We start from the raw sequence: 23,219 nt of genomic DNA, 5'->3' as shown, positions 1-23,219 counted from the left end.
TTTGACTGTGTTTAGAGTGTTTTCATAATGAAAGATCAGAAATTAATGGCCATTCTCATAATAGGTGGTATAAAAATTGAAGTGTTGGAATCGTGGTTGGTGAGGTGGGGTGTAGGAAAATTGGCTGCTGTAGAATGGGCAGCAGATCAATTAATGCCAGTTTTCCACCTTGAGCTGAAATTTAAAATTACCCTCATTATCTGATTCACAAACGAAAGTGGGCTACAAATCCTGGTAGTTTTCTTTATTCTCGTGTTAAAAAGAATTAAAAGGAATCTTGGAAAGTTTCTACTGGTGGTTTGTTGTAGTTCTTTAGTTCTTTTGAGGGTACAAAGTTGAATATACACAGACATTCTGTGCTAGTAGGTTGATCATGAAAATGTTTTTATTTTCAGAGAGAACAGGATATGAGGATGGGTGATATGGGTCCACGTGGAGGAATTGGCATGGGAGGTAGGGTTTTAATACATGAAAACGCCTGAGGTGTTGGACATTGTTACTTTATGGCTGTGCCTAGCAATGTTCTTTGGGACTGTACCTGTTTGAAACAAATTAAAAATGTTATTAAGCTAACTACTGTACTCAAAATACTAAAGCCACATCTTGTGTATGAGATTATAACATGACATACAACGTGTTTATGACATAACATATAAGCATTTCCGCCGTGCAGATTATTGTACGTAACTGGGCTACACAGAAGCATACAATTGTTCTTCGTGTATTATCATATAACAAAAAAAATACTTATTACAGATGCCACACTTGAAATGGCCAAGAACTCAAATGTATTTGCGTTGTTATATTGTATAGTTCACTGCGCTTTTCATGAAGTAAAAGCAGTTTTGAATTTTACGGTTGAGCAAGCTTTCATTCCTTGTCAATAGTATATCTATTCACTAAAGTCTTAAAAGTTGTAAATATTCAACAATAGTGCCATAACCTCTTACCAAAGATACTTGCTAAAACTTTAAGTGATATTGTTATAGTAGAAATTGTACTTTCAAAATATACTTTATCTGTTGTCTGAAGATTGTATAGTTTGTGCACATGCATTGAAGCATAATGTGGAATGCAGCATGTTAATATCTGTTTGTACTATGCAGTTTGTGGAAACATTGTAATACAATGTATATTTGGTCTTGGTGCACAAAGACACCAGTGGTCAAATATTTTTATTTGTTCACTCACTATTTTGCCAAATAAGCTAATGAATTTACTTTGTTTTTAAATCATACTGGAGTTAAATTTTACATGGTAGCAGGACCTGTGTTCCAATTTGGTGGTTAGCTTTTTGTCAATATTTTTCAGTTGAACAACTGTGATCATTTAAGATCAGATCATTAAAATTTATAACAAAGGTGCCATCTGTAAAAAATAAAAGGCTTGATCACACTGAGTATTGAATTACCGTGTTTCAAGTTGCACCTCAACAAAAAGGTAATAACGAGATCAAAATATTGAGAGTGGCAATTTTACTTTATAAATTTGAGCAGCAATGGATAATCAGAGTTATTGGTTTCTACTAATCCAGTTGTCATTTTCACTGGTAATAAGTGATGTATTTTGACTGCACACAATGGAAGGGCTACAACAGGATGATTCAAAGGCATAAATTCGTGATGTCCAATTGAGATTAAGGACCCAGGGTAATGGCTACAACAGCAGTAATTAACTATTTGCTTTCAATCCATATAAATGCATGCATTATATTGATCTGACATGTGCTTTGCCTCTTGCCATTTTACACAAACGGTAGAAATGTACACAGGCCTGGGCTGCACGGATGGAATTGCTATCACAGGCATCTATATCCCTCGTGATCTTTGTAAGGTCAGTCTCCTATACTCCAAGTCCTAGCTTGCCCAACTTTTTTCTATAATATGGCACAAGGTGTAAGCCAGAAATTATTCCTATTGTGAGGCCCTGCTTTTTAACCTCTCTCCTAAATTCCTATATTAATTCTGCAGGCCTTCTCTCCTAATGTCTCCTATTAATTCTGAAGGACCTCATCCATTTTTCTACCTATAACATTGGTACCAATGTTCACAACGGCTTTGGCGTGGACTGAAGGGCCTGTTTCCAAGCGGTATCTCTAAACCTCTGGGTGCTCACATACCTAGGCCTTTGCCATTCAGCAACATCACGTTGATCCTTGCTTTCCTGCACTAATTTAATGTCTTCTGATTCCCTAAATAACCAAAGTATATGGGAATTTTCCTTATTGGAACTAAGTTCACAATTCTTCCGGTTGGAAAGGAAGGGGAAACGTGGTGAGATGGGTCTAATTACATTGCGTATTGAATACCTTTGATTTAATTGAAGTATAGTATGTCCACAGTACCTAGATAAATAATTTTGCTGCTTGTGCTGTGCTTGATATTCATTTAAGGAAGTATAGCACAGCAGCATTAATTTCTAAGCTCAGTAATGAATTGTTATCTTATGTCCGGTTACAGAGTCTACCCTTTCTTTACTGTTTGCGTGCAGATCACCACATCCACGTCAACTTTTATGGCTAATATGAAATGTTGCCCTTCTATTGCTGGTAGAGGCAACGACATTTACATCTGGTGTTACTTGTCAGTTCTAGCAATGAGTCATAAATGTAGATTACTCTAGTCTTTTTAAGGTTGGGTTGAAAAAGTACACCATTTTTGAATTCCATATTGAAGTGAATGAGACATTTTGTCGGAATTAGTCAAGAAATATACCTTTTGAGATTGATGCAGATTGAACAATTAATTGCTAAACATTTGCTTTTAACCATATTGGCATCTAAAAATGACAATGAACCATGTTCATTCAATTTATCAAAAAATAGTAGCATTTTATTGCATACATTGTGAGACATGACTAGGGACCAGGCTTGATATTCTTCTGATTTAAATGGGAATTCCGTTTTGGGTTTTTTCCCTACCAATGAATCATTTTTTTTCTTTTTTTTGTGCCCGATTATTCCCATGAATCACTTACTTATGCATGAGCTTTCTCCGCGGATTTTGAGATTAGTTTAAAAAACCCTTAAATCTCCACTATAAATGGCTTTCCGCGGGACTGATGATTGGACGAGAGAGACGTCGGTCAGCAGGCAGTGGGGGGGGGGGGGGGGATGATGAATCAGCGCAATGATTGGAGGAGGGAGGAGGCGGAAGTGGGGGAGGGGGACTGAGGGGGGATGTCTTGGGGCGGGACAAGGCGAGGTCTGGTGGACGCCATTCACCACCATTCACTCGCTTCACCAACACGCAGTAGAAGCAGCTTGTAACATCGAAAAATTCTATAAGATTCGTCAGACATGATTTACCTTTCATAAATCATGTCCAATGATTTCACCACTTTCCAAATATGCTGCTCTCCCATCTTTAATAACTGACTAGCATTTTCCCCACTACCGATGTTAGACTGACTGGTCTGTAATTCCCTGTTTTCTCTCTCCCTCCCTTTTTAAATAAGTGGGGTTACATTAGCTACCCTCCAATCCTCAGGAACTACTCCAGAATCTAAAGAGTTTTGAAAAATTATCACTAATGCATCCACTATTTCTGGGGCTACTTCCTTAAGCACTCTGGGATGCAGCCTATCTGGCCCTGGGGGTTTATCGGCCTTTAATCCATTCAATTTACCTAACACCACTTCCCGACTAACCTGGATTTCACTCAGTTCCTCCATCTCATTTGACCCCCGGTCCCCTGCTGTGTCCGGCAGATTATTTATGCCTTCCTTAGTGAAGACAGAACCAAAGTAGTTATTCAATTGGTCTGCCATGTTCCCCATGATCAAGTCACCTGTTTCTGACTGCAAGGGACCTACATTTGTTTTAACTAATCTTTTTCTCTTGACATATCTATAAAAGCTTTTGCAGTCAGTTTTTATGTTCCCTGCCAGCTTTCTTTCATAATCTATTTTCCCTTTCCTAATTAAGCCTTTTGTCCTCCTCTGCTGGACTCTGAATTTCTCCCAGTCCTCTGGTAGGCTGCTTTTTCTGGCTAATTTGTATGCTTCAGGCCCTGGGGATTTATCAGCCTTCAGTCCCACCAGTCTACCAATACTATTTCTTGCCTAATGCAAATTTATTTCAGTTCCTCTGTCTCCCTCGATCCTCTGTCCTTTAGTACATCTGGGAGATTGTTTGTGTCTTCCTTAGTGAAGACAGAACCAAAGTACCTGTTCAACTCTTCTGCCAATTCCTTGTTCCCCATAATAATTTAACCTGTTTCTGCCTTCAAGAGACCCACATTTGTCTTTACTAATCTTTTTCTCTCAACATACCTAAAGAAGCTTTTACTATCCTTCTTTCTATTCTTGCGCAGCTTACCCTCGTACTTCATCTTTTCACCCCGTATTGCCCTTTTTGTTACCATCTGTTGTCCTTAAAAAATTACCCAATCCTCTGGCTTCCCGCTACTCTTTGCTATGTTATACACCTTTTCTTTTAGTTTTATTCCATCCCTAACTTCCCTTGTCAGCCACAGTTGCCTCCTACTCCCCTTAGAATCTTTCTTCCTCTTTGGAATGAAATGATCCTGCATCTTCTGGATTGTGCCCAGAAATTCCTGCCATTGCTATTCCACCGTCATTCCTGCTTGGATCTTTTTCCAGTCGACCTTGGCCAGCTCCTCTCTCATGCTTTCATAGTCCCCTTTGTTCAACTGCAACACTAAAACTTCTGATTTAACCGTCTCCCTTTCAAATTGCAAATTAATGCTTTTCATATTATGGTCACTACCTTTACCTTGAGTTCCCTTAATAAATCTGGTTCATTAGACAGCACTAAATCCAGAATTGCCTTTTCTCTGGTAGACTCCAGTACAAGCTGCTCTAAGAATCCATCATGGAGACACTCTACAAACTCTCTTTCTTGGGGTCCAGAACCAACCTGATTTTCCCAGTCTACCTGCATATTGAAATCTCCCATAACCACAGTGGTATTACCTTTGTTACATGCCAATTTTAACTCCTGCTGCAACTTACACCCTATATCTAGGCTACTGTTTGGGGGCCTGTAGATAACTCCCATTAGTGTCTTCTTACCTTTACAATTCCTCAATTGTATCCACAGCGACTACATCGTCAGTCCCGATGTCACCCCTCGCAAGGGACTGAATTTCGTCCCTCACCAACAGAGCTACCCCACCTCCTCTGCCCACCTGTCTCCTTTTTATAGAACGTATAACCCTGAATATTCAGTTCCCAGTCCCGTTCCTCTTGCAGCCATGTCTCTGTGATCCCCACAATGTCATATCTACCAATCTCTAACTGAGCCTCAAGCTCATCCACTTTACTTCTTATACTTCATGCATTTATATATAATATATAATACTTTTAATCCATTACTCACCTCACCTTTCACATCGATTCCTATTTCACTTGGCCATACTCTCTTATCCCTTCGTGAGCTTTCTGCCCCGTTAATCTGGTGTCTTTCTTAACTTTTCCTATACAGATGCTCCCCGATTTACGACGCTTCGATATTTCAACTTTACGATCAACAAACGTGCGGCAACGGCAGCGAGCCGCACGTCACTTTAGTTCACGTGATCGCAATGTATTAAATGCATTTTCGACTTGCGATATTTTTGATTTACGATGGGTTTATCGGAACGTAACCCCATCGTAGGTGAAGGAACAGCTGTACTCTCTTTCCCTTTAACCATCCTTGTATTTCCAATTTGTCTCCTCTCCCCACCACTATTTAGGGGGAGGAGACAAATTGGAAATACAAGGATGACACATCCATTTTTCTAAATCAAAAAAAATGTGCATCAATCTGCTAAATCCTTGCTCGTATGGAAAATCCACAATCTTGGGAATCAAATCAGTAAACTCTGCTGCTTTGGGTGTATTGTCATATGTATTCAGCAGACGACTAGCTCTCAACACAATATTCCACATGTGATCTTGTCTACCACTTGTTAGAACAAAATGTATCCATTTGTGGTAAAGACCTGCGTATTGTTCATCTATTTGCATTTGCAGAGATATAGACTAAGTACTGGAATGCATATTGTTCTTTGACCAGCATGAACGAAAAGGACTTAATGACTAACTTTTAGCGTCAGCAATTTTCTGTGGCTCTTTACTCCCAGGATTGTCTTTTGCTACTTTTCTCTGCTAAAGTGAAATATTTCTTAATACTTTGTGTTCCTTAATCTACATTTTTATCCCTTGTATCATTTTCTGCAGAATAAATGCTCAGTTCTCTGGAATGAGTCTTATTGGCAACTTTATCCTTAAACCCTTTTATTCTAGTTCTATTCCAAACCCATTTGATATAGACACACGAAGAAGGGTTGAGTTCTTCATTAGGATGGAGAGTGACATTGTTAATTCAGAAACAATGGTTCTGAACTTAAAGAAAGGTAACTTTGAGGGTATGAGATGTGAATTGGCCAAGATTGACTGGCAATTAATTCTAAAAGGATTGACGGTGGATATGCAATGGAAGACATTTAAAGACTGCATGGATGAACTACAAAAATTGTTCATCCCAGTTTGGCAAAAGAATAAATCAGGGAAGGTAGTGCATCCGTGGATAACAAGGGAAATCAGGGATAGTATCAGAGCGAAGGATGATGCGTACAAATTAGCCAGAAAAAGCAGCATACCAGAGGACTGGGAGAAATTCAGAGACCAGCAGAGGAGGACAAAGGGCTTAATTAGGAAAGAAAAAATAGATTATGAAAGAAAACTGGCAGGGAACATAAAAACTGACTGCAAAAGCTTTTATAGATATGTAAAGAGAAAAAGATTAGTTAAAACAAATGTAGGTCCCTTGCAGTCAGAAACAGGTGACTTGATCATGGGGAACATGGCAGACCAATTGAATAACTACTTTGGTTCTGTCTTCACTAAGGAAGGCATAAATAATCTGCCGGACACAGCAGGGGACCGGGGGTCAAATGAGATGGAGGAACTGAGTGAAATCCAGGTTAGTCGGGAAGTGGTGTTGGGTAAATTGAATGGATTAAAGGCCGATAAATCCCCAGGGCCAGATAGGCTGCATCCCAGAGTACTTAAGGAAGTAGCTCCAGAAATAGTGGATGCATTAGTAATAATCTTTCAAAACTCTTTAGATTCTGGAGTAGTTCCTGAGGATTGGCGGGTAGCAAACGTAACCCCACTTTTTAAGAAGGGAGGGAGAGAGAAAACGGAGAATTACAGACCAGTTAGTCTAACATCGGTAGTGGGGAAACTGCTAGAGTCAGTTACTAAAGATGGGATAGCAGCACATTTGGAAAGTGGTGAAATCATTGGACAAAGTCAGCATGGATTTACGAAAGGTAAATCATGTCTGACGAATCTTATAGAATTTTTCGAGGATGTAACTAATAGCGTGGTTAGGGGAGAACCAGTGGATGTGGTGTATCTAGACTTCCAGTAGGCTTTCGACAAGGTCCCACATAAGAGATTAGTATACAAACTTAAAGCACACGGCATTGGGGGTTCAGTATTGATGTGGATAGAGAACTGGCTGGCAAACAGGAAGCAAAGAATAGGAGTAAACGGGTCCTTTTCACAATGGCGGGCAGTGACTAATGGGGTACCGCAAGGCTCAGTGCTGGGACCCCAGCTATTTACAATATATATTAATGATCTGGATGAGGGAATTGAAAGCAATATCTCCAAGTTTGGGGATGACACTAAGCTGGGGGGCAGTGTTAGCTGTGAGGAGGATGCTAGGAGACTGCAAGGTGACTTGGATAGGCTGGGTGAGTGGGCAAATGTTTGGCAGGTGCAGTATAATGTGGATAAATGTGAGGTTATCCATTTTGGTGGCAAAAACAGGAAAGCAGACTATTATCTAAATGGTGGCCGATTAGGAAAAGGGGAGATGCAGCGAGACCTGGGTGTCATGGTACACCAGTCATTGAAAGTAGGCATGCAGGTGCAGCAGGCAGTGAAGAAAGCGAATGGTATGTTAGCTTTCATAGCAAAAGGATTTGAGTATAGGAGTATAGGAGCAGGGAGGTTCTACTGCAGTTGTACAGGGTCTTGGTGAGACCACACCTGGAGTATTGCGTACAGTTTTGGTCTCCAAATCTGAGGAAGGACATTATTGCCATAGAGGGAGTGCAGAGAAGGTTCACCAGACTGATTCCTGGGATGTCAGGACTGTCTTATGAAGAAAGACTGGATAGACTTGGTTTATACTCTAGAATTTAGGAGATTGAGAGGGGATCTTATAGAAACTTACTAAATTCTTAAGGGGTTGGACAGGCTAGATGCAGGAAGATTGGTCCCGATGTTGGGGAAGTCCAGGACAAGGGGTCACAGCTTAAGGATAAGGGGGAAATCCTTTAAAACCGAGATGAGAAAAACTTTTTTCACACAGAGAGTGGTGAACCTCTGGAACTCTGCCACAGAGGGTTGTTGAGGCCAGTTCATTGGCTATATTTAAGAGGGAGTTAGATGTGGCCCTTGTGGCTAAGGGGATCAGAGGGTATGGAGAGAAGGCAGGTACGGGATACTGAGTTGGATGATCAGCCATGATCATATTGAATGGCGGTGCAGGCTCGAAGGGCCGAATGGCCTACTCCTGCACCTAATTTCTATGTTTCTATGTCTTGACCCGAAACGTCACCTATTCTTTCGCTCCATAGCTGCTGCCTTACCCGCTGAGTTTCTCCAATATTTTTGTCTACCTTCGATTTTTCCAGCATCTGCAGTTCTTTCTTAAACTATATAGACACATGATCGTTCTTGAAGGCTGAGTGGAAGGTGGGGGTTATTTCAAATTCCTCAAGATGGTTGTTTTTGTTGCTAAACTTTTTTAATTTAAAGTTCTAATCGAGTTTATTTGTATCACATGATTTTTGCATTTGTATCTCTAATTTCGTACTCTGATGAAGATAAAATTCTATCACATTGTTATCACTTAGCTGATGGAGCTTTTAGCACGAGTTTACTAATTAACCCAGCATCATCGCCTAAGATGATATCAGAAAGCCTGATTCTTGGTGGGGCTTACCTGGATTGGGAACTGCTCCAGTAGTGTAAATATACAAAAATAATTTCACTGTGCAATTGCACATGTGACAAATAAAGCACGATTGAACCATGAGGTCGCCTCAAGAAATTATTCTATTTACATTCTGTAAGTTTTGTTTTGTCGGCTTCAAGTGTTCCGTTAGGAGGCACTTTGGTGGTAAATTTTAACGAAGTTTAGTTGACATTCCGGATCTTCAAATTTAACTGAATACTTGGCAAAGAACTTTCTAATACTTGTAGAACTGGAGATATTATTTTTGTGGAATCAATTTGTTGAAAATCAAAGATTTAAACAGAATTTTATGCATTTCATTACAATCAAATGAATGCATCCATAATATCATGAAGAGAGTTTGTCCTTGTTAGAAATGTTTATTTGAACTTTATTGAAGTTATCTATTTTGTTTTTCCAGTTTAAATTGTGAAATATATCCAAACCAGATACCGTTTTTCATCAATACTAATTCTCTTTTGGAAAACTTAATAGCTTTTTGTTCTTTACGTGTAAATGTTTTTAGTGTTCAGTAAAATAGAATTTGTACAGTCCCAAAGAACAATTTTTGCAGGCTTTTAATTTGGTTAGTGGTTGCCTTGCATGGTCAGTCTATTAAATAAGCATGTTTCTGCATTTATTGACTAAAAATTTCTGCGAATATTCAATCCAGTTTTTTACCATGGAATCAAAATTTAGATCTAGGCTAGATCTAAGTACCAACTATTTTGCATAGATGCGTATAGCCCAGCTCCTGCTGGCGCCCAAGGCCCTGCTCCACTTATGGGTGTGAACATGAACAACCGTGGACCTTTGCTTGGTGCAACAATGGGACCTGTCCCAGCCATTAGCCCAGAGGGAACTGCAAATCTGGGAGCACCTATGTTGGGAGACAACAGTGGAACAATGGTAATGTATTAAACCATCCATGTATGTTGTCATTATTTTTTAATTAGTACAAGAAAGGTATGTTTACTTTAGCACAGTTTGGCATGATATGCAATAAAGTGCGATATACTTTATGTAAACTTTTTTCAGCACATTTTACAGAAAGCAGACTAAGAACGTCAAGGAAGTAGAAGACGTCTGAAGAAGTGACTCAACCCGAAACATCACCCATTCCTTCTCTCCAGCAATGCTGCCTGTCCCACTGAGTTACAGTGCCCTCCATAAGGTTTGGGACAAAGACCCATCATTTATTTATTTGCCTCTGTACTCCACAATTTGAGATTTGTAATAGAAAAAATCACATGTGTTAAAGTGCACATTGTCAGATTTTAATAAAGGCCATTTCTATACATTTTGGTTTCACCATGTAGAAATTATAGCAGTGTTTATTCATCGTCCGTCCGTCCCCCCCAATTCAGGGCACCATAATGTTTGGGACGCAGCAACGTAATGTAAATTAAAGTCATTTTAGTATTTTGTTCCATATCCTTTGCATGCGATTCATGGACATCACCAGTTGCTGGGTGCCTTCTCAGGTGATGCTCTGCCAGGCCTGTATTCCAGCCATCTTTAGCATGCTTGTTTAGGGAGCTAGTCCCCTTCAGTTTTCTCTTCAGCATATAAAAGGCATGCTCAATTGGGTTCAGATCGGGTAATTGACTTAGCCACTCACGAATTGACCATTTTTTAGCTTTGAAAAACTCCTTCGTTGCTTTAGCAGTATTTTTGGGATCATTGTCTTGCTGTAGAATGAACCACTGGCCAATGAGTTTTGAGGCATTTGTTTGAACTTGAGCAGATAGGATGTGTCTATACACTTCAGAATTCATTATGCTACTACCATCAGCAGTTGTAACATCAATGAAGATAAGTGATACAGTTTTATTCTTGTATCTCGGTCTCATAATGGTTTCTTTGACTTTCATTGGCGCAACTTTGGTCCTCATGTTGATAAACAGCAATAAAACTTTCCAAATGTGATGGAAAGACTGGAGGAAAGACGAGGTGCTGAGAGCTCTCTTATACCTGCATTAAGGAGGCAATTAAACACACATTAGCAATTACAAACGCCTGTGAAGCCATATGTCCTAAACATTATGGTGCCCTGAAATGGCGGGCTATGTATAAACACTGGTGTAATTTCTACATGGTGAAACCAAAATGTATAAAAATGGTCTTTAATAAAATCTGACAATGTGCATTTTAACCACGTGATTTTTTTTCTATTACAAATCTCAAATTGTGGAGTACAGAGGCAAATAAATAAATGATGAGTCTTTGTCCCAAACTTCATGGAGGGCACTGTACTCCAGTATTTTATGTTTACCTTCGATTTAAACCAGCATCTGCAGTTCTTTCTTACACAAGGACGTAGAATAGTTTAGTTGATCAATACTGTTTAAGATGTTTATAAATTGATAGGTACACTTTAAAAGTAAATGTATGGATTGGCGTGTTAACATTTTACACATAAATGCAGAGTTTAGAAATTATTGAATAATAATGCAATTGGCTAATCTTGAGTTTGTAAAAGGAATATAATGCTTATTAATTGGGCAATTATTGTGTTATTACAATAAAAGTTAGGTTTCAGTATTTAGTATTTCAGTAGGCTCCTGGCCATTGCGAATTTGAATACATTGAAATCTAAGCATTTTATGCTTTTGTTAATCTGCAATAGTGAATAGATTTTTTTTAAAGGCCATATCAAACAAATTATAATGGCTCTATGTAACTATGTATTGCCAATTAAAATTTGGTTATATTTTGTGTGATCATTAGTTAGGCAAAATTCTAATATTACCTTCCAAAGGGATTTTGCTAAATACATTCACCATAATGTTGCACTTCACTTTAAAACAAGAATTAAGTTCATACCATGATTTGAATTTAATTCACAGAACTTGCGAGCAAAGCTTTAAATTTTGCCATTAGCAATTGTTTTGTCCAATGTGCCAAACTTTTGAAAATGTAAATATACCTTTCTTGCGTTAAACTCAAACTCTCTCAAAAGCATTACATATTTTAAGTTTATTGGGTCAGAATTTGGCACATTGGAGATTGAAATTTCAACCCTTTCTCAGCAGATTTGGAACATGTTTAGATAGTACCTTGTTTCAACTTTGATTTTGATGCAGAGAATGAAAGTTTAGACAAATTTCTCTTCAAAATTTGAATTATTTGGTTGCATTTCCCACATCTTGCCTCCAAATGAAAAAAATGTAGATTGAAATGGACTGCATTTACTCCTGAAGTCTTCATTTCAGCGCAATTTTAAGTGTTATGTATATATGATCCAAATATGTACAAATAAGTAGATATCATCATAACATGTGAACTCTGACTAGTGCCTTAATGTATTGACCTAGAATTAGAATTTGGGTCAAATATGCTGAGGACGTGTCATTTCCACTTTCTATCAACACTAGTTTCACAGTAATTTTTTCTGCTTTGGGGCAGATTTATTTTAGTGCTTTTTTTGGGAACTGAACTACATGCTCCTGAAGTAAAGTTAATCTTATTATTAAAATTATAGAGGCCAAAACATTTACAAGCGAAGGGCTGCGAATGTTGCTTAATTGCATGAATCAGTGAAAGACATCCAGTCTTAATTGTTAACAAATTGGGAGTTTACCTCTGTGTGATCTAATTATCCCTGTATAGTTTTTTTAAAAGCTATTTCAATCCTCATTACGTTAACATTTCTTTTAATTTGTTGCAGTCATGGCCGTCAGTGTCCATTTTGAGATGATCCTTAATGTTTTTTAGGATTTAAGAATGGAGTCCAAAATCTTTTGGTAAACAATGTTGTATGGTTTTACTTCATTTGTTTCACACAGCCATGCTGTACCCCCTTCAGTGTAATTCTGGTGTAATTCAAAAGCTGTTTCTTGTAAAGAAATACAACCGCAATGACTCCTGGAAATTTTCTGATCCAGCTGGAAATTTTTTTGTCAGTATTTCAAAGGATGGCTTTTTACTCCCAGAGCTAATTTCTACTTTGTATGTCTGTACACTGAGAGGGGGGAAATCATTGTCAAGGCTCACCTTGACTAATCAGTAATCTCTATTGAAAGATTTTCAGAGATGCATGCCTGCATTCCTGGAAATGCAAGTGACAGTTAGAAACTATGCCTGATTCTCTTTTCCAGTATCCTTGCAATATATGTCAGGCAGAAAAAGAGAGAAATTGGAAGAAAAAAATGATTGTCAAACCTCCTTGTCAAACCTTGATCAAAGGGAGAGTTGAGGTATCTGGAGTTGCAAAAAAATCCAGTGGGAAGCATGGTTTGTAGGAAAACAAATAAATATAGAGAGGCAAGGAAAACAAATAATGTTGGAGTTACTAAGAGGAAACTGCAGTTGGGAAGGCTAGAAGGAAGATAAATTTGAAAGGAAAAATGTTTGGATTAAGTGACAGGATGAAATTTGAGAATATGTGGAACAGGAATGAAGGGAGAGAAGTCAACAGGAGGGACAGGTGATGTAGGGGAGAGAAGTGAAAAAGAATGAAGGGAGAGGGCGGTGTGCAGACATGGAAGGTTAATGTTTAAGGAGAGATTGGGGGGTGAAGGTGGAGATATATGTAAAGGAAGTAACAGTGGGATAGATTGAGGTAGCTAGTGGGGAGATTGTTAGGATAAATAAAATTTGTGGCAATTACAACATTTTTAAACACAAGTTGACTTTAACAATGAAACTTTACTTTGTTTCCTGGGGAGGCCATTTAAGACTGAGGTGAGAAACAACCTTTTCACCCAGAGAGTTGTGAATTTGTGGAATTCCCTGCCACAGAGGCCAGTGGAGGCCAAATCACTGGATGGATTTAAGAGAGAGTTAGATAGAGCTCTAGGGGCTAGCTCAATCAAGGGATATGGGATATGGGGAGAAGGCAGGCACGAGTTATTGATTTGGGAAGATCAGCCATGATCACAATAAATGGCGGTGCTGGCTCGAAGAGCCGAATGGCCTCCTCCTGTACCTATTTTCTATGTTTCTATAAGTCATTGAAAGGATTCCTGTGCTCCATTTACTTGAACTGAATTAGACAATACGTGAAGTGTGGTATTATGTTGATAATTTCCGTGAATATTAAATTTGTGAAGTTGGTGCAACTGAGCATCAGACCAAATTTATATCCATATTTCAGGGAACATTGAATGAACTAACCCTGAAAGATGGGCGATTATGAGCTATCAGTGAGATGGTATCTAAAAATTACTTACTATTATTTGCTGAATGTGGAACAGTCTACTGTTGTTGAATATCAGTGACTTTTCAAAAAAAGGTTATTGCAGCCAAAACTACAAGTAGAACCAGTAAAGGGATTTTTCAGAATGTATTATTAAGGTTCTGAAATTTGACACATGTTTACATTAATTTTCTCATTTTAAATGGCATCCTGGTCTGGCGAATAGGGAAAATGAAAAATAATTTTGACATATTATGAATATACTTTGTATTTTAATGGGGTTTGGAGTTGTACAAATAGGTCTGATTTCTTGTATTATACCAGTAGTTTGTAATGTTCTAAAATTAGGTTCTAAACGCTACGTTTCATTATGAATAGCACCATTATCTGAAAGTTAACTAATGCAATTGCTCCTTTTATTTCCTTTTTGTATGTTCCTGGTACTGCTGGACTGCCTGCCAAACTTCATGACACCAACATGGGAATGTCGCCAATCAATTGATAAAATTGCCATCTTTTGTTTGGTTCCTACAATCGAATGTGTTATGAACATTCTTATAAATTAAATATTATTATTCAAATGGACACCAGCGCAATGATAGATTTCCTCAAGGAGCTCTTGGTCAAATAGGCTCACCTCCTATGATTAATAGGGGGAACTTGAGTGGAACCCCTGCATCTGAGGCTACTCCTCAACAACCCATGGCAGGTGTGAGTGCTGTGAGTGGTGCACCTGGTGGTTTTGGTAGAGGAAATCAAGTTGGTAACTTTGATGGAGCCAATAAACGTCGCAGATATTAGAAATTTTGAACTGTAGCAAGTACCATTCCTTTCTGTGACAGTTTAAGATATATGGATATCTGGTAATTTAAAACTATCAGTTGAGTTTTATCTGCTGTTATCTAACTTTTTTAATGTGACGACGATATTTGGATTTTGTTTTTGCCATAAAAAAAAATTGTTATCTTTATATTGAACTAAAAATGCTTCAGGTTTTGTCTAATTGACCAACAACCACATAAACATCATTGTTTAGCAAGTTGGGCTTGCAATTTGTTTCTGTAGTATAAATTTGTTAAAATGAGACCATGTTGTAAAATCCATGGAATGATAAATAAAACAAATAAACCATTTTCTTTTGTTAAAGTAATTGAATGTGAAGTAACTTGTACTAAGCAATGCGTAGTATGCATGATTTTAAAACTGAATTTTATTTGTCTTGGTTTTTCTTAGTTCCCAGTATCTATGGAGTGCAGATTATGGTTTATACTGTTTCACAGATCACTTCTCAAGATCAAGTTGTCAACAGCATGTTGCTGTTCACCTCAATTTGTAATTTCTTGTGAACAATTTGAAAAAAATACATTCCTGATAACTCTTGCACCCTGCCTTCTTTCACCACCCCCACCCCACCCCACCCTACCTAATCCAACCAAAATCTTGGAAAATTAAGTTTGTTTTTGGAAATGTCACCACTTTGAAATCTTATGCAGTGCTGGCTATATTGAAGCATTGCAGATACTTTCAAAATAGGCTAACATCCAATAAATAGCTGCTTCAAAGGTATTTTTTTTTAAATTTGAGATTTTTGTAATTCTACATTATTTGTAAGGTAGAAATGTACTTCTAAGGAATTGAAGAATACGACCACATTATGAATTTGCTATTCAATACATGAGTTTGTTTAAGTGGAAGATTCATTTAAACACTATTGAAATGATTCTATAACAATATAAGCTGTCCCTGGATAAGCTATGGTTGTTATTTTTACAGAGAGCCACCGATCTATTTGGTCTGTATGTCGGGAAGTAGACAAAATTCACTGTGGTAACCAGAATTCCACAGTTTTGCAATGAAAGGCATTAAAAGCACACAACTTATAAGGAAAATTAATAAGACTATGATTCCAATAACTCAAAATGCAGAGAAGAAACCATTTGTTGAAACAAATTTGTACATAGATTGTACCTTTTGAATGTAATAATATTGATAACTCGTATGTATGCAGGGGTGATCCTAAGTTGAGCATGTGTAACCCAAGGATAGCCTCTATAGAATATGAGTTTCAGCATATTCCCAAATGGAGGCCCAGGTTTTAAATTAGTTTTAAAACTGTTCAAATGTGAGTCTTCCAATATAATGGTGTTTTTAAAGTTACCTGAAATTTTAGTTTCTTTGTTTAAAAGGTTATTCAAAATACTTTTTTGTAGAACTATCATGCACCCTTTTTATGTATTTTTCACTTGATTTGTGTTAATCAGTCCTTTGGTAGTTTTATGCAGTAAAATAAGTATTTGTTCACTTTTTAAAAATAATACTTGTCAGACTTGTACAATCCATACAATTTTTTCTTGAAATTGATTAGTGTTGATATTCAATGGATTCTGATTCTTCTATCCTTGGTTTTGTTTATTATTGTCATGTGTACCAATATATAGTAAAAAACTTTTCTTTGCGTGCTTTTCAGGTAAAACTTCCATACATAAATACAATCCAAGCATGCAGAATAGGGTTTACAGTTATAGAAGGCAGATAAAAGAACAAGTGCAAGGGCTGCAATGATGTAAATTGGGGGGTCGGGAATGCATCTTTAGTTTGAGGTCTGTTCGAGAGTATAATAGCAGCTGGGATGCTATCCTTAAACATCATCATTTGTGTTTTGATGGAACTTCACTATTTTGGTTCTGAAAAGACCTTTTAAATGTGGGGGAACTATCTTAAATGTAGTTTATTATTGTCAAGGGTACCAGCACAGTGACTTTTAGTTGCATGCTATCCAGTCAGCGAAAAGACAACATGATTACAATCAAATCTGTTGTCGTCACCTTAATCAATAAATGACTTTTCTCTGAGTTGTCAATGGAAAGGGACAACCGTATAGTCATGTAGGAAACTAGAAGATCCCTCCCCAACTCCCAAAGGTAGTTTAGTAAAATGTTAGACTGTCCTGGACTGGCTGTATTTAATTGTTGCTGACAGACATTGTGCACAATAATTAGAAATACATATTCTTGTAGTCTCTTCCTCTCACTTGAATGACTCCAAGATTCTTTACTTAAAACCCATGTTGGCAAATTATGTACACATCCAGATCCTTGATTAATGGATTTTTTCCCTCCACCTACAGTGCCCTCCATAATGTTTGGGACAAAGATCCATTTATTTATTTGCCTCTGTACTCCACAATATGAGATTTGTAATGGAACAAATCACATGTGGTTAAAGTACACACTGTCAGATTTTAATAAAGGCCATTTTTATACACTTTGATTTCACCATGTAGAAATTACAGTCATGTAATTGTCATGTGTACCAGCACAGTTTATACATAGTCCCCCCCCCCCCCCTTTCAGGGCACCAAAATGTTTGGGGGACAGCAGAACTTGAGCAGATGGGATGTGTCTATACACTTCAGAATACATTATGCTACTGCCATCAGCACTTGTATCATCAATGAAGATAAGTGAGCCAGTACCTTCAGCAGCCATACATGCCCAGGCCATAACACCCCCACTACCGTGTTTCACAGATGAGGTGGTATGCTTTGGATCTTGGGCAGTTCCTACTCTCCTCCCTACGTTGCTCTTGTCATCACTCTGATATGTTAATCTTTGTCTCATCTGTCCACAAGACCTTTTTCCAGAACTGTGGTTGCTCTTTTAAGTACTTCTTGGCAAACTGTAACCTGGCCATCCTATTTTTGCGGCTAACCAGTCGTTTGCATCTTGCAGTGTAGCCTATGTATTTCTGTTCATGAAGTCTTCTGTGGACAATGGTCATTGACAAATCCACACCTGACTCCTGATGAGTGTTTCTGATCTGTCGGACAGGTGTTTGGGTCTTTATCATAGAGAGAATTCTTCTGTCATCAGCTGTGGAGATCTTCCTTGGCCTGCCAGTACCTTTACGATTAGTAAGCTCACTAGTGCTCTCTTTCTTCTTAATGATGTTCCAAACAGTTGATTTTGGTAAGCCTAAGGTTTGGCTGATGTCTCTAACAATTTTATTCTTGTTTCTCAATCTCATAATGGTTTCTTTGACTATTATTGGCACAACTGGTCCTCATGTTGATAAACAGCAATAATACTCGTACATGAGTGCTAGTATCTTGCAAATTGATTTTGATCTTTGTATCTAGGAAATAGTTACTTTATCTATGGTTTGATTCTAAAAAACACAAATGTAATTGTTCATAAGACTTGTACGATTTTAAGGAATTGCGACCGTTTTCATTCATTGAGCAAGTTAAATGTTAATTTTTCAAAAATATCTTCTTGCCAATTAATATTGTATGTTGGAATATATGTAAATTATTGATCAAGTTTGTATTCATTTAGTCCAAAACTAGAACAACACATTGCAAAACCTCACTGTAAAAGGTTATGTACCTTATTGTTACATTTTGTCAATTTGGTGTTATCTTTTATATGATGTTCCTGATTACGGTTGGAAATGCAGAATGTATTGCATCTAATGTACTGAATATCTCATTAAAATGTGGTTTTATTTCAGATATACGTTTAAAAGTAAAGCCTTTTGGGTGCAAATGCTAATTTAAAGGGAAAGCTACAGGACCAACATGTGCTGGACTTTAAAAAAAATAAATAAATAAATCTTTACCTGAGTGTAGAAGCCTATAAATTTGACAAAGCATTTCTATAATCCTGTTCAAAATGCAAGGTTCTGGAGGCACAGCGGGTCAGGCAGCATCTGTGGAGGGAATGGAATTAATACAGATGTTAATCGGATGTATTTGTCTGACTTTTCAAAAGATCATGACCAAATTTCCTTTACTCATCTTTATCAGAAATAGTAAAATGGTGTTTTTTTCCGTCCTCTGATCAGTGACCCCGAAAGTCCAGAGTTCATAGACTTATTTTTCAACAAGGAAAAAGAACAATGCCTGATTCGAACATTTATCTAATTTTACGAGCATTTCAACTTCTTCTGCAGTTGAATGGCCATAAAATCCATGTTCTGTGGCTGACGTATAACTAAGCCACTGGAATCCCTGCTCATTATTAAAATCTATATCGAACTAGTGGATAAATCTAATCGAGCTGCTATTTATTAAATTAATAACTAATGAATCAATTCTGGTTACTGAGTTTTTAATTTTTAATTTTTAAACTATTCTTAATGGAATGTATTTACCTTTACCTTAATGGAATGTATTTTGGCTTTGGTCCAATGCTTTGGTCATATCAAGATACAGTGCATTCAGAAAGTATTCAGCCCCCTTCACTTTTTCCACATTTTATTACGTTACAGCCTTATTTTAAATAATATTTTTTATTAGAAGCATATCATAATCCAAACCATTACAGACTTTGTTTAACAATTACATATTATTAGTATCTACTGTCTCGGGGTCCCAGCTATCAAAATAGCTGGGATCCTCATTTATCAATTACATGTTAACACTGCTCCTAATTATTTATTTTTATTTATAGATAGAAAGAGAGAGAAGAAAAAAAGCTAAATTAAAAAAAAATAGAGTAGATTATCAATAATACAGCTTAGCAGATAGGTCCGTAGGTTATAAAACGTAACTATTCATCTAATCCTGGATTCAAGCTTCAGTCAGGCTCCTGTGCTGGACCAATCTACCCCTTCAAATAATCTATAAATGGAGACCATGTTCTAGCAAATAATTCTGGTTTGTCAATTAAGACAAGTTACAGCCTTATTTTAAAATGGATTAAACATTTTTTTTGTTATAATCAATCTACAAACAATACCCCAGAATGAAGAAGTGAAAACAGGTGTTTAGATATTTTTGCAAAGTAATTAAAAAGAAAGAACTGAAATATCACATTTACATAAGTATTCATATCCTTTGCTGTGACACTCAAAATTGAGCTTAGGTTCATCCTGTTTCCATTGATTATCCTTGAGATGTTTCTACAACTTGATTGGTAATCAATTTAATTCACCAGTGGTAAATTAAATTGATTGGACATAATTTGGAAAGGCGTACACATGTCTATACAAGGTCCCACAGTTGACAGTGCATGTCAGAGCAAAAACCAAACCATGAAGACGAAGGAATTGTACGAAGACCTTCGAGACAGGATTGTGTCGAGACACAGATTTGGGGAAGGGTATAAAACAATTTCTGCAGCATTGCAGGTCCCGAAGAACATGGTGGCTTACGTCATTCTTAAATGGAAGCACTTTGGAACCACCAGGACTCTTCTTAGAGCTGGCTGCCCGTCCAAACTGAGCAATCGGAGGAGATGGACCTTGGTCAGGGAGGTGACCAAGAACACGATGGTCAGTCTGACAGAGCTCCAGAGTTCCTCTGTGGAGACGGGAGAACCTTCCAGAAGGACAACTATATCTGCAGCACTCCACCAATCAGGCCTTTATGGTAGAGTGGCCAGACCGAAGTCACTCCGCAGTAAAAGGCACATGACAGCCCGCTTGGAGTTTGCCAAAAGGCATGAGAAACAAGATTCTCTGGTCTGATGAAACCAAGATTGAACTCTTTGGCCAAGCGTCACGTCTGGAGGAAACCAGGCACCGCTCATCACCTGGCCAATACCATACCTATGGTGGAGCATGGTGGTGGCAGCATCATGCTGTGGGGATGTTTTTCAGCGGCAGGAACTGGGAGACTAATCAGGATTGAGGGAAAGATGAACGGAGCAAAGTACAGAGAGATCCTTGATGAAAACCTGCTCCAGACCGTTCTGGATCTCAGACTGGGGAGGAGGTTCACATTCCAACAGGTCAACAACCCGAAGCACACAGCCAAGACAACGCAGGAGTGGCTTTGTGACAGGTCTGTGAATGTCCTCGACTGGCCCAGCCAGAACCCGGACTTGAACGCGATCGAACATCTCTGGAGGGACCTGGAAATAGTTGTGCATCGACGCTCCCCACCCAACCTAACAGAGCTTGAGAGGATCTGCAGAGAAGAATGTGAGAAATTACCCAAATACAGGTGTGCCAAGCTTGTAGCGTCATACCCAAGAAGATTTGAGGCTGTAATCGCTGCCAAAGATGCCTCAACAAAGTACTGAGTAAAGGGTCTGAATACTTATGTAAATGTAATATTTCAGTTATTTATTTTTAATTACTTTGCAAAAAAATTCCAAACACCTGTTTTCACTTTTTTATTATGGGGTATTGTGTGTAGATTGATGATTTAAAAAAAAAGTGAATTTAATCCATTTTAGAATAAGGCTGTAACGTAACAAAATTTGGAAAAAAATGAAGAGGTCTGAATACTCTCTGAATGCACTAAGTTGTTTGGCTCGTTTTATCTTTCAGTGTGAGGTTAAAAGTCATGTCTTTGGAGTTCAAAGTTGAGCTTTTCAGCTGAAAGGTTGGTGGTACGTTCCAAGTCTACCGTGAGATGTGTAGATGTTAGGGATATTAATCATGTTCGCCAGTGATATTAACCACAAGAATTACTCTTTCTTCTTTATTGCCACAACTTAATTATACCAGAAGAGAAACAATCAGATTTTATTTTCAATAGAAAATTAATTGCCTTTACCCTACTTCGACACTTAAATATGATGTACACTTGTCTTGTGGGATCCATATAAAATTATTAAGGGATTGGACACGCTAGATGCAGGAAACATGTTCCCGATGTTGGGGGAGTCCAGACCCAGGGACAACAGTTATAAAATATGGGGTAGGCCATTTAGAACTGAGATGAGGAAAAACCTTTTCACCCAGGGAGCTGTGAATTTGTGGAATTCTCTGCCTCAGAAGGCAGTGGAGGCCGACCCACTGGATGCATTCAAAAGAGAGTTAGATAGAGCTATTGGGGCTAGCGGAATCAAGGGATATGGGGAGAAGCCAGGAACGGGGTACTGATTATGGATGATCAGCCATGATCACATTGAATGGCGCGGTGCTGGCTCGAAGTGTCGAGCGGCCTACTCCTGCACCTATTTTCTATGTATCTATGTCTCCATTTGTTTTTTTCACATACCTAATTTAGGTTGAATTATTATCTCTATTTATGGAGCAAACATGTATTTGGTACCTCCGCATCTAAGTTTCTATGAAAGATAGTTGATCTTTGGCAATAGCTTTCAATCTAATCCAACTTGCTGTGGAATTTATTTGATGCTCCATATTACGGGTTTGCATATTTCAATTGAATGTCATGACTGCTAAAAAAAACCTTTCTTGTAAAAGATACAAATGAATCGTATATCTCCAATTCCCAAAGTAAAATGTATAGATTCTGGAAATACTCAAGATCAGGCAGCATCTTTGGAGGAAAAAAGTTAATGCTTCAAGTCAAAACTTTTCATGATATATTTCAAAATGGCTTGATAAGATTAGATGCTGTCCTGAAGAACTATGTCAGGTCTTTTGATAGTCATTCTAAGTGATTACGAAGTTATTTCGAAAATGTTTTGAATGTTCTTGAGCAATAAGTTTATTGTTATTTCATATCCAATCGGACAGGAATTGTCATCCATTTCCCTGGAGTTTTCTTAAAAACCCACGTCTCGTACATTAAAAAGAAGCCCATTTTGGCATTATTTGTGTAAAGTTGACTGGTGTAATTCAATGGCTGTTCAAATATGAAACTGTCTAGATATCTAGATAGATATTGTGAACTCTTTATACGGTACTAGACCAAGTTGGGCCCCGTTCCCCCAAGGCAATATTCCAACACTGACCCGTAGCCCCCAACTGCACAGGCGCGGCTGACGGGTTCCCATTGTGATGCCAAAGATCTCTGTTATGATGCGAGTGACGGCAACCCTCCCCCAACTGCGCAGGCATGGCCGGCAAGTGGGAGCACGACTGCGACATTTTAAAAGTTAAACATGGCAATAAACTGTAAAATATAAGATCAATGTGAATGCATCTCACTCTCCCTCTTCAGTCCCCTATTCCCCTCGTCCATTATCCTCCCTCTCCCCACCTCCACCAACCCTCCTCTGCTTCCTTCCCTCATCCCATTCCTCCTCCATTACCTCGCCATCCCTCTTCCTACCTCTATCCTCCTCCATTCCCTCTCATCTCCAGCACCCTCCCCCTCCTCTTCACCCTCCATCTTTCCCCTCCCCTTCCCCTCCCCTACTCCCTCCCTCCCTCTCCTTTCCCCTACCTTCA

General features: G+C 38.2%; 1 protein-coding gene across 5 annotated transcripts in view; it reads left to right on the top strand.

The window, feature by feature from the left end:
• The window catches only part of pspc1 (paraspeckle component 1), a 143,607-nt gene that overhangs the window by 70,715 nt on the left and 49,673 nt on the right, over positions 1–23,219 (top strand). For 3 of the 5 annotated variants that reach the window (XR_004412345.1, XR_004412346.1, XR_004412347.1), the window contains exons 7-8: positions 396–453; positions 9,720–9,892. The exons of 1 other annotated variant lie outside the window; for it this stretch is intronic. Coding sequence is in view for 1 of the 4 variants with exons in the window: in XM_033022725.1 (XP_032878616.1) it covers positions 396–453; positions 9,720–9,892; positions 14,715–14,924 (441 nt within the window). In the remaining 3 variants the exon portion in view is untranslated. Of the gene's footprint in view, positions 1–395; positions 454–9,719; positions 9,893–14,714; positions 16,882–23,219 lie in introns of those variants that run through there. One more of the 5 variants, XM_033022725.1, reaches the window with a different exon arrangement.

This window comes from Amblyraja radiata, chromosome 6 (genome assembly GCF_010909765.2).
Source record: "Amblyraja radiata isolate CabotCenter1 chromosome 6, sAmbRad1.1.pri, whole genome shotgun sequence".
Classification (NCBI taxonomy): domain Eukaryota; kingdom Metazoa; phylum Chordata; class Chondrichthyes; order Rajiformes; family Rajidae; genus Amblyraja; species Amblyraja radiata.
The sequence above is the reverse complement of the archived record's forward strand: the minus strand, read 5'-3'. Positions and strand labels throughout refer to the sequence as shown.